We start from the raw sequence: 12,586 nt of genomic DNA, 5'->3' as shown, positions 1-12,586 counted from the left end.
ATAACGATTTGAAAAAGACTTACCAACTGAGATGAGTTCTCCGTTTATATATTCAAATTGTGTGATTGGCTTAGCATGACATGGCTGCCGATTTTTTCTGCATATTTCGAAAGTAATTAAGCCTTCTTCCCATAATAAAATGTTTCCCCATTCGCAGCCTGATACAATCTAAAAATAACATATTCTAAACAAAATTTATTCGTGTGAATTAAACAATTTAATTTTAAACAAATTGTTCCATTCGTTTATATAAAAATAACTTAATTGAGAAATCTTTATTTCTAGACAGCACACATAAATATTTATAAATTTATATTTGTTATTTATTTTTAAAAACATATTATGTAATTATTTTATATATGGGGCATTCTTTGTGAAAACGGCCACCCTTCTACACATTTTATTTGTTGAGATAAGTAATTATTTAAGTGCTGAAAATTTTTGTTGATTTTTCTACTGTTGAATGCCGTGTGGAAAATTGAGAAATACAAAATGGCGGACCCAAATAGCGGCAAAAACAAAGAAAAAGCCATTATTTGTAATATAAAATAACATTTGCACATTATTTGATTCTGAAAAGGGCCGATTCAGGTATGTTATGATTTTAAGCAGTGTTGTTAATTCTTAAAATACACTTTGGGTTAAATAACTTGAAAAAAATTGTATAAAATTAAAATTAAAATTAAAATTTATTGACATTTATTTTGAAACAATTGGATTAACCTTATTTTGAATGTTTAAAAAATACACCTATTTTTTAATTCAAATAATTTATTTTTTTCGTCGCAGTAACCATTGAAAATGGTTTTGGGTCATCTTGATCCAATGTGTATTATATCTATGTCTCATAGAAAGTGTGTAGGATTAGATTTTAAAGATTAAAAAGTAGCACAATTCTTTTAATCTATTGATTCCGTCAATAAAGAACTTATAAAAAAGTACTCTAATGATGTCAAAAATGACTCAAAGCCACTTTCAATGGTTACTGCGAGAAAAAAATAAATTATTTTGAACTAAAAATTAGGTGTATTTTTAAAACATTTAATATTAATGTTAATCCAATTGTTTCAAAATAAATATCAAAAAATTTTAATTTTAAGTTTAATTTTATAATTTTTTGGGGGGGTTATTTTAACCCAGAGTATATTTTAAGGATTAACAACACTGTCTAAAAGTCAGGACACACCTAAATTGGCCTTTTTGAAAGTCAAATAATGTGCAAATGTTATTTTACATTATAAATAATTGCTTTTTTTTTGTTTTGGCTGCCATTTTGGGTCCGCCATTTTGCATTTCCAAATTTGCCACACGGCATTCTAAAATAAAAAGATCAACAAAAATTTTCAGCACTTAAACATTTATTTATCTCAAGAAATAAAATGTGCAGAGGGGTGGCCGTTTTCACAAAAAACGCCCCATATACATATTATTAATGTTGTTTAAGATCATATATATATATATATATATATATATATATATATATATAAAGGACGAGAAAAGAGAATTAGAAACTACACTGAGAAAAAAAATACTAGATTCAAATAAATATTTCTTGAAATAGTGCTAATAACATTATTTTATAGAAAATCAATAGTATTTATTTAAAACAAGTACTAGTTTTCTATAATTTAGAAAATATTACTTGTTTGAAATAAATATTATTGATTTTCTATAAAATATGTTATTAGCACTATTCAAAGAAATATTTATTTGTATCTAGCAATTTTTTTTCTCAGTGTACCATTTTTTTTTAGTTGAATAACTCACAAGAGAACCTCGCAAACCTGAAAATTCCAATTTTATTGAAACTTGGCATAAATGTAGAGGTGATAAATACAAGAATTCACAAATTTTTTATTTGGACTCAAAAACGGTTTGAAGGGGTGAAACCACCCTTCAAAAGTTGAGACATTTTGCTCTTTCTCAATATATTTTGTAAAATATTAAAATATCAAAAAATGTTTTATACAAAAGTTTTATAGCATAAATACTTATATTTAACTATATGCTATTTATTTTTAAAAAATATTTGAGAAAAAATGGATATTAGTATGATGTAAAAATATATAATTAGATACGAAAAGATCTAATAATATATAATCATATATAATCTAATCATATATAATTATATATAATCCGAAATTTGCCGCGATATGATCATATATAATCATAAAAATATATAATTAGATATAAAAAGATCTAATAATATATGTTTTTTATATGATTATATAATAGGTATTATATATGATCATATAAAATACACATATATTATTAGATCTTTTCATATTTAATTATATATTTTATGATGTATGATTACATCGCGCCAATTTTCGGATTTGATTATATATGATCATATATTATTAGATCTTTTCATATCTAATTATGCATATTTACATCTGATCATATTAATGTCCATTTTTTCTCGACTAGTTTTTTGAAAAAACAAAATTTTCTTTTTAAATGAATAGCATAGTTAAATTGAAGTATTTATCCTGTAAAACTTTTGTATAAAATGTTTTTTTGTTATTAGTAGAAATTCCTCAAATATACAAAGCAAACATAATTATATATAACAATTTACTAAAGAGGAGAAAAATTGCAGTTATGGGGGGGGGGATATGTAGGAGAGAGATAAAGAGAAGAGCGAAGGAGAAGAAAGATACATCGGATTGGGAAAGGAAAAGAAGGAAGTTCTTTGAGAATAAGGAGATGAGAATCGAAAATGTAGAGAAAGATGAGAAAAAAGAAGATGTTTAAGCAAAGGAGATAAGAAACTAAAGATAAGAAAAAGCAAAGGAAAACGCAGACGGAAAAAAATAGGAAGTCGGAACAGGTGGTATTGGAGAGTGAAAGAGGAAGGAGTACCGGAAAACCTGAAAAAGGAATAGAGGGGAAACATAGAGGTGAAAGAAAATAGCTACATTTAAGTTGGGGAATGAGGTGAAAGAAAGTAGATACTAAGAAAAAAAAGGGAAGTGTAGACTATATGACGGAACAGTGTCCACAAAACATGTACATATATTGTACATACACTGAGAAAAATGTCTAATTGTTTTGATTGGAAATAACCGTTTCAGTCCTTTTCCAATCATTTCGTAATCGGAAAATTCACGGATACGAAACGATCAATATTTTTATCCGCTAAAATGCAATTTCCGATAAAATGCGAACAGAAAATGCAATGCTATAAGTCTATCCGTTAAAATTTTATAAGATATACCGACAACTTATTGTTAGTAGGACATTACATTTGAACGGATAAAAAGAAAGTGTTTTGTCCAATAAAAAATAATATCCGATAAGGTATACCAGATCTGCCGACTCCTAAGTCGGCGCCAGAGCTAGATAACGTATGAAATGGTTCCATTTTAAATATGTATTTAAAACAGAAATGGCATTTTGTATTTTTTATTTTAATTATTGATTCGGAAATTGTGAAGGCTCTGTATACCAGTAAACTAATAACTGAATTCTTTTGCGAAGAGTGGTGGTAAAAGGTGGCGTAAAGATATTGATCTGTGTGTGTAGGTTTTTGATAGATCTGATGGCTTAAAGTACCATCTCCTTTCTAATCAACACATCTAGAAAAGGGATTTGGTTGTTTTGTTCTACTTCCATTATGAATTGAATGTTAGAATGCTGAGAGTTGAGAAAGGCAAGAAATTGAGGAAGAGTATCTCTGCCATGGCTCTAGATGACAAAAGTGTCATCAACATATGGGAACCATATAGATGGTTTGAGAGGTGCGTTTTTTAGAATTTGATTTTCAAACTGTTCCATAAAGATATTTGCGATGGTGGATGAGATGGGAGAGCCCATTGTTGCTTTAGAAGTTTGTTCGAAGAATTCTCCTTGAAACTGAAAATAAGTTGACGTTAAACAGTGTTCTATTAATGGAAGGAGATTTGTAGAAATTCTGTTGGATTTTCTGATAATGTTCCAAATGTCCTGGACTGGAACATTTGTGAACAATAAAGCTATATGAAAGCTTACAAGGATATCATTAGTTCTTGTCTTGATTTTAATGATTTTGTTCACGAAATCTATTGAATTTTTAATATTAGAATCATTGAGTCCAGTAAGTTTGGAGAGATTTGATGAGATAGTGGCCAAATTATATAGGTGGATCCATCTGTATGTTGCTAACAATGATGCGTAATATGGCACTGAATCTTAGGAAGACCGTAGAGTCTAGGAGTCAAAGATTCTCTGGGAATTAAATTTCTAAGAGTTTGAGGAGAAAAATCTACATTTCTGAGAAGAGATCGTTTTCTTCTCTATAGTATAAGTCGGGATGCGTTTAAATTTTTTATAAACTTTGTGATCTGAGAGCATAGCCTTGATTTTATTGCAGTAATCTTCTTTATCCATAACCACCGTGGTGTTTCCTTTGTCTGCTTGTAAAAATAAAATGTTGTTGTTCTATTTCAGATTTCTGAGTACTAAGCGTTCTTAATTTTACAGTTTTTTACTAATTTTTACATATGTGAAATAGCTGTGTAGAATAACGTCTAAAAAGATCCATTTTTGCTCCGTTCGTAAAAAAATAAAGGATAGATGTTATTTCTTATAATTTTTGTGTATTGTTAATATCCATATTGTTTCGATAAGTGCAATATATATTGTCTTAATCTCCACTTTTATGTTGCGATGTTTTAATAAAGCTTCCTAACAATGAGTCCAATATTCTTTAAAATAATATTTTAAATTATTTAAATGTGAAATAATTATTACGTAAACATTAAATAAATGCTACGTAAATACTATTTTAAACAATTTATTAAAATGTTAAGTTAATGTTATAAAAACATCAATCAAATATTATATAAATATTTGTCCTAAATCTTTATTTTAAATAATTAGTTATTGTAACATAAATATTAAATCAATATTAGATAAATATTTTTCGAAATATTGTTTTAAACAATTTTTTAAATGTAAAATAAATCATACATAAATATTAAATAAATATTATTTGTACAATAAACGCTAATAATGTAAAAATAATTAAAAATAAATATTTAAAAACGCTTAAAAAATATAGTGTGCTCTTTGGATATATTTAACATAAAAAATATTTTTTCTTCCAATAAAAAAAATGTAATGTTGAATACATGTAATAAATGTATAGAATAAACACAAGAGCAAAAAATAAATTATTTTTAATAAAAAAAAATGTTAACAAAGAATAAGTCTTCTCTATTTTACATGAAAAATAATTTTATTTTTCTTGTAATGATAGAAGTAATTTTGTTTATTAAATTATTTCGTTCTCTTTGAATTTCGTTACTCTCTTTTAAAGATTCTTTTAGGTCATTAATTGCCTGTATTCTTTTCTGTTCTATTTCTATTTGTTTTTTCTTTGTTTATATAAAGAGCTATTCTTTTTTGTTTTAAACGATGTAGTTGAACTGATATTAGAAGAATGTAATATTATTGAAGAAGCATCGGATGTAGATGGCAAATCGAGAGATGTTCTGTAGTAATACATTATTAGAATTATAATCTAGTAACTGGAGCTCAAAATCGGGCATAATTAGCAACTAATTCCTTCAAGCAATTTTATTGATTGTTATAATATATTGGACCAAAAAAGTGGAAAAGCCGCAAAATGCTATTACATTTGGGGATGCGTTTTTGAGATATAGACAAAAAGGGTAGGTTTTTACTAAATTCGAAATATTTCAAAAACGAAGGCAAGTACGAAAAAATTGCTACAGAACATTTTTGTAATTAAATTTCCTATCGAATGTGTATTTTTAAAAAATTTTTACAATTCTTTAAAAACAAAAAATAAGCAAAAAACAATGGCAAAAAATAACGAAAATTGGCAAAAAAATTCCAATTTTTACATTTTTGTTTATTTACTAATATTTGCCTTAATAGGGTTGGCTATACGCTTACAAAAACTTAAAATATACATTATAATGAACAAAATGAGCCCATGTTAAAGTATTTTTCATTAATAGTCACGTTATCGAGATATCGTTAACGGAAGTTAAGCATTTTTACTTAGTTTTTCGCTTTTGCGGTTAAATTTGAACGAAAAGTATTTTTGATTAAAGAATCACTATACTTTGAAAAGTATTTTCTTATATTACATATATCTCGAAAACTATGCATTTTATGAAAAAAGTACAAGACACTTTTTTTGCTGCAAATTAAATTTCCTCGAATGCACATATGAAAAAAAGCAAATGCACGAAAAAGTGCCTATAAAATAATAAAAAATGGAAAGATAAGGAATGTCCGCTTTTTTACCGTAGGCCGATCTTGTTGACGTCCTAAAAACCCCAATCAGCAAAACAATATTAAAAAAATGTTTTTAATAATATTTAAAAAAACATTTAAAAAAACATTTCTAAAAATGTTAAAAATAATGAGAAAAGTTTTTTTTTTAAATTAGAAAAACGTTTTTTTAAATGTTTGGACAAATATTTTTCTAACATTTAATAAATATTTGTTTCAAAGTTTAAGAAAATGTTTTTTTGACATTTGGTAATTGATTTTTTTAATATTTACTAAACATATTTATAACAAAAGCAAAAAATTGATTGCATTATTAAATAATTTTGATTAAATTCAACGTAATCTCAGCATCATAAATTTCTACAATAATTTTGTAAAGAGGAGAAGACTATACATGTTTCAGCCAAGCCACAGTACCTGTTAGAACATGTTTAATTTCTGCGTCTGAAAAAACGGTCACCTATCTAAGTGTTAACCACTCCCGACGTTGCTTGACTTCGAAGATCGTACACATCCTAATGCTTCGTGATGATCCATGAATACTTTATGTTAATGCATACATATTTGTTATAGATTTGTTATGAATGACACACCGATAAGAAAGGTGTCAGTAGCACCGATGACGTAAGTCGGTCAGCTGCAGCAGTCAGCATCGAGCGCATTGCGCGAGGTTTCGCGCAATTCGCTCGACAATTAGCGCAATGCTCCTGAGACAGCACTTGCTGTCTAAGCAAGATTTTGAAATACTGACCAATTTATGCCCTCACGCAATCCTCCCCTTCTCTCGATCCAACTACCAAATTAACGGATATATAAACCGCCGAAAGAAAGTGAGGGATGGGTCAACCAGAAGCCGTCAAGAGACGGGTCAATCCGAAGTCGACAAACCGAGATAACACACGACACTCTGCTTTGCGGGGTCGTGAATAGTGCACTCATAGACGTGACATTCTGCCTTGCGAGATCGCGATCTAATCGCACACTGTAAAACAGACAATATAATAAAAGTGTTCAAGACGAATAACGGTGTGAGTGACTAAATATTCTCCTCGCGAGATCTCTGGCAGCGATCCCTAACGTACTCACAACGAGGGATACAACAGTGGTGGCAGTGGTGGGATTTGCACTGCCAAAAAGAAGATCCAAGAGAAACCAAGCGTCACCGAGCAATCAGCTGTACAAGCCAGGAAGTCAGCCGGAGCGTACATAGCGCGTCAGCGATAAGAGTGAAACTCGAGACGACGCCGAGACCTACCTATCAGCTGATCGCCGCACCATGCAGCTCATCGTCATACTTATGTAAGTCCGACATACATTAAATTGTAACGAGAAACAGCGTAGGACGACACAAAATTGTAACGCGAATAGAACAAAATATCGGTTGACTCCTGGTAACTGCGATTACCGTAAAAGAAATAGCTAGGATAGCTACTGTAATTCAAAAGGCACACGAATGCCAACGTACTAGCGCAACGCGACATACGCGATATTGCAAAATAAGCTGTAACGCGCAAACTCAGCACGCACGCTTATAACCGAACGTAAATGTCCACCAAGCAAAACATTGATACAGCGTTTAACGTAGTTCAAGACGCGTTAACAGCGATAATTAATAACGCGATTCGGATTTTGGATAGTCGAGCGAACTCTCCGAATATAACAACCGAACGCATGTTCTCGATACAGGGACCAGACTTTAGTCTAATAAATAACGATAATATGGACACACGTTCACCAACGGGGACAGACGTAGCGGGACCGTTGACACGCTCCCCGCCACAGGCATCACCCCGCGTAATCCGGGAAGAACCCGAAGAAGAAGCACAAGAGCTTCGGGACTCACATGAGCAAAGTGGAAATACACCGGCAGCGCCACAAATAAATAGGCGACCGATACACCCTATGGAGAACATGCTCCATGAGCTATTATTTGAAATTCGTGAACTTCGTTTTCAACTTGGAAACCGAAACAAAGTTCACTCTCCGCCGAGGGAAATGGGAAAAATAGGAATACGCGACGCCCTACTAGCCACGCGCTAGATCTTTCACATGGGCGATCGCTCAGAGATTTACGGCACCAGCGCGGATCTCACATCCAATATTTAAGCTTAAAAGAAGCACGGAATATAATCCCTGAGATTAATAAGACTTCGAGGGATCTTGCAACTCAATATTTTGAAACAATCGCAAAAGCGAGCGCAGAAGGAAAGATCAAAGGACCTAATGCACGAACCAATGGACACAGAAAAGAGGTCCAGACTGAATCTCAGCAGAATAACCACAAACCGACTCCCCAATGCAAAAAGTGCGGGAAAACTGGCCACGATAAACGAGAATATCGCAACAGTCGACATGCCAATCAGTCGTTTAAATCAGTTTAAATTACCAAGACCGGAAGGACGCTCTCGCGTAAATACATTAAACGCATACTGCGATTACTGCAAAAAATCCGGATACGCCCGGAACAAATGCTGGAAATTACGTGGGCACCCTAAAAAGGAAGGTGACCTTTGGCCCAAAGAAAGAGCCATAAATGATGAAAACATTTAGATAATTATTATAAATTTTTGTAAATTTTTTATAAATATTATATGCTGTACAGGTTAGAACAATTCTTATACCTTTCCATCTGGCATAATATATACGCCCACAATGTCAGAAATCTCTGTCTGTCTAAATCTACCAATTTCGCCTTTTAATTTAAGTCCGGTAAATGTTTTGGAAATTTTCCAAAATTTTATATGTCCTGAGCCGCTTGTCACTAAATATCCAGGTAACGATGGAGATATCGTTACATTGTAAACGTCCTGATTGTAAGATTTGCATTTTAATGCTATTTCAGTTTTCTGCCAATTCCAAAGAGTAATTGTGTAATCTGGATATCCTCCTTGTGACACCAGCAATAAACCATCTGCGCTGCGAAAATGTGAAAAATACATAATCTTTAAAAAATCCGATATTTAAAATACAAAATGTGATTATAAAAAATTAAATACAACATGTGAACATTATTAAATAAAATTAGAATTGCTAAATGTAGATTTCGGACTTCATTTTTGCTTTATTCTTGTGATAAAGCTAGTTAAAATTATGTTACATGATGGGAATAAAAAATTAAGTTTAAATCAGAAAAATGTGTTGCAGTTAATTTCGAAACAGATCATTATGTTATATCTAACGGAAATACATTTGTAATGTTTTGACAAAAATGTAGAATATCTCGGTAGGCAAGAGCTGTGAAATGAACACAACTCTAGGATATGTCATAAAAATACTATTTAATGACAGAAATATGATAAGGTTTTCGTATAATAACTATTTTATTGTAATTCAATTTTTTAATATTTATGCAATCTTTTAAAAAAGTTTTCAAAAGTATTTTAAATACAATAACTTTGCGTTTAATATTTTACAGAAATATTATTTGTGCAATGTAAATATAATACTATTTTTATAATATCTTAGAAATATTTCTGAAATATTATATTTGTTACATTTATTTCGTAATATTATAGATACATGAAAGTATATATTTTATGTTTCTAAAAGATTTTAGAAATGCTTCCAAAGCTTTTAGAATGGGCTTCTGGATACATGCCGCGTTCTGGTATAGCGTTGCGCGGACGCACAGTGAGCGCAACGCTATACCAGGAACGTACACAAACAAAAAACGTACTTGTGGACAAATTAGTCTAGAGCTTACAATTTTCATCCGATTAAAATTTTTGTTTTTTTAATAAAAGTTAACTAAATTCCAAAGAGATTTGTGAAAGTCGATTTTTGAAAAAAAAAAAATTTTTTTTATTAAACAACAAATGTTAAAATTGTTTTTTTCTTGGAAATTCTCCCATTTTGTTTAAACCTTCATATTTAAACATTCATATTTATTCGAAATATTAAGAAATTAGTAAAGACACTCTCCAAATATAATATCCAGCAGTTTAGAAGATTTAAATAAAATTGTTTATTTTTTTATAAACAAATTAATGAGTAAAAGCGTTTCTTCAGAATTAGAAATACTTGGATACTTTATTCTTAAATTTTTTATGCAAGATATACGTAAAAACAATGCTTAATTATAATTTGTTAAAAGTCCAAAACAATTTTTAATATTATAAACAAATCTAATAAACAAATACATACTTTAGCTATTTCTTACTCTATAAACTTCATTCTTTCAACAGAATTGACTACAAATTGTTTGACGTTAAATATTGTAACGATCGTTTTCCTACACGGACGTAGCTCGCCGGGATCTAGGGTAGGAAGAGTCCTGAGGCAATGAATCGTAACCGGTGATATCTGACTATTACAATTATATTTTAACGATTATTATATACAGGTGTATTTACAGATTTATTTACAGGATGCGCGTGACTTTCGGAGTCAGCTGTTCTCGCTGGCTTGCGCGCGGCGTTCGGAGGAGCCGAGGCGACGCGAGGTTGGGCGGTATCCCGTTGTGTCGAGCTCGAGTTTCTGGGTGCGGGAGCGCGCGGCGTGGTGGGCGCTGAGCCGTGTTCACGCAGTTTTTGGGTGATCGACGGTGCGCGCGATGTCGTATGAAGATTTCCCGTATCGCGTTGATGATGCTGGATAGATGGATTTTAAGGAACGGCGTCGGTCCCCGAGAATGTTCGGGAGAGACGGAGAGCTCTCGATCTCGTGTATCTGGGCCGTGTGCTAGGATGGAGTGAGCTGCGGCCGAGACTGCCTCGGCGAAGGCGGAGAATACTCCACCCTCGGCTGATGAGCTCAGGATAAGGAGATGAGTCGATCGTGGCCAAGAGCGCTTGGCGAAAGCGAAGACTCTCCACTCTGTCTCTTGATCGTAGGGCTTCTCGGCGTATCGGGCGAAAAAGATTGCCGTCGGAATACGGTCGGTCGAGAAGTGACCTATTCCTCCACCGGCACGGCCTTTTATACCCGTCCAGGTAGAGGTTCGTAGGGTTTCGAGAGCGCAAACACCTGGGTTTGATCATAGATACTCCCAAACAAGGAGCTGGTTCTTCAAACGATGGTAATACAGCCAGAAGGTTTTTTGAGAATTACAAGACAACATCGGAAATTACCGGTCTTAACCAAGAACTGCTTAAGAATTTGTATGTAATTTTGCAAACGCTGGCATGTGATAAAGCCATTCATGTCGAACGATTTCGTTTGTTTGCTAGAACCACTGCAAAACTTTTCATAAAAGAATACAGTTGGTTTAACATGCCTGCTTCAGTTCACAAGATTTTGAATCATGGTGCAAACATAATAAGTTCCTTCGTAATACCAATCGGACAATTATCAGAAGAAGCACAAGAAGCAAGGAACAAAGACTTGAAAAGGTGCAGAGAAAATAATACTAGAAAATCATCTCGCATTAACACAAATGAAGACTTGATGCATTTCTTGCTGGTTTCTGCGGATCTTTATTTAGGAAGCTTGAGGAATGAGCCCATAAAAAATGAAAGACCACTACTTCCAGAAGCACAAGCACTGCTGCTAGAACCTTTATAGGCGATAAAAGTTACATTAATTTCATTTGTAATTGATTGATTATTTGTATTTGTTTGTAGTTGATTCTCCTAAAAAACGAAACCTAACGGTTGAAAACTGAGGATACAATAATTTGTTTACAAAATTTGTTTAAACAGGACGCAGCCAATGGTCCAATGAGAGAATTTCCTTTTTGAAAATGGAATGGCGTTCCGACATTCTACTGCGACATACGATGTATTGTAGAACCGATTTTATACTGAGCTTGATAAAGGATCGGGAACTCTCGGTAGTCCTCGGTCTCCCCCTTTGCTCAGCATCCCGCTATTCGGGATGTTGGCTGGGGGAAGCGCGCGTATCGTCGAGACGATTGTCGTCTCGACGAAATAAAAATGCTTATGGCGGGCCAATGCCCGTATGACGGCTTGACGGTTGTTCGGTCGAGCGCGGTCGGTGTTGCCAGCGGTCGGGGTTCGTTATAATATATTTTACTGTTTTATGAATAATATTTACATATAAAATACTATATAATACACACATATACACACACAATTTCATATTCACAATACAGAGTTGTATAGTTTTTGCTGTTTGAGCAGATCTTCTAGTGATGTGTTAAATAAGAGTTCGTAAGTGAAAATGTAACATCTTGTCAGGTTTTTTAAGAAAAATATTAAAGCTCATTGAAAACGCATTTATTAAAATTTGTAACTGACAAACTCGATATTTGAGAGATTTTGAAAAGAGTGAAAATTAATATTTAGACACTATACTTTAATACCCTGAAACCTCACGTCAGTTAAATCTGCGTTAGTAGAAATTTTCCCCCATATGCACTCGGCGCACGTGAGTACCG

The 12,586-nt window shown here is 32.4% G+C and overlaps 1 protein-coding gene across 1 annotated transcript in view; it reads right to left on the bottom strand.

The window, feature by feature from the left end:
- The window catches only part of LOC105836037 (cilia- and flagella-associated protein 44), a 247,572-nt gene that overhangs the window by 202,227 nt on the left and 32,759 nt on the right, over positions 1–12,586 (bottom strand). The window contains exons 3-4 of the mRNA XM_036295384.1: positions 8,871–9,165; positions 24–168 (exon numbers count right to left, since the gene is read on the bottom strand). Coding sequence (XP_036151277.1) covers positions 24–168; positions 8,871–9,165 — 440 coding nt within the window. The remainder of the gene's footprint in view (positions 1–23; positions 169–8,870; positions 9,166–12,586) is intronic.

This window comes from Monomorium pharaonis, chromosome 1 (assembly GCF_013373865.1).
Source record: "Monomorium pharaonis isolate MP-MQ-018 chromosome 1, ASM1337386v2, whole genome shotgun sequence".
Lineage (NCBI taxonomy): Eukaryota > Metazoa > Arthropoda > Insecta > Hymenoptera > Formicidae > Monomorium > Monomorium pharaonis.
The sequence above is the reverse complement of the archived record's forward strand: the minus strand, read 5'-3'. Positions and strand labels throughout refer to the sequence as shown.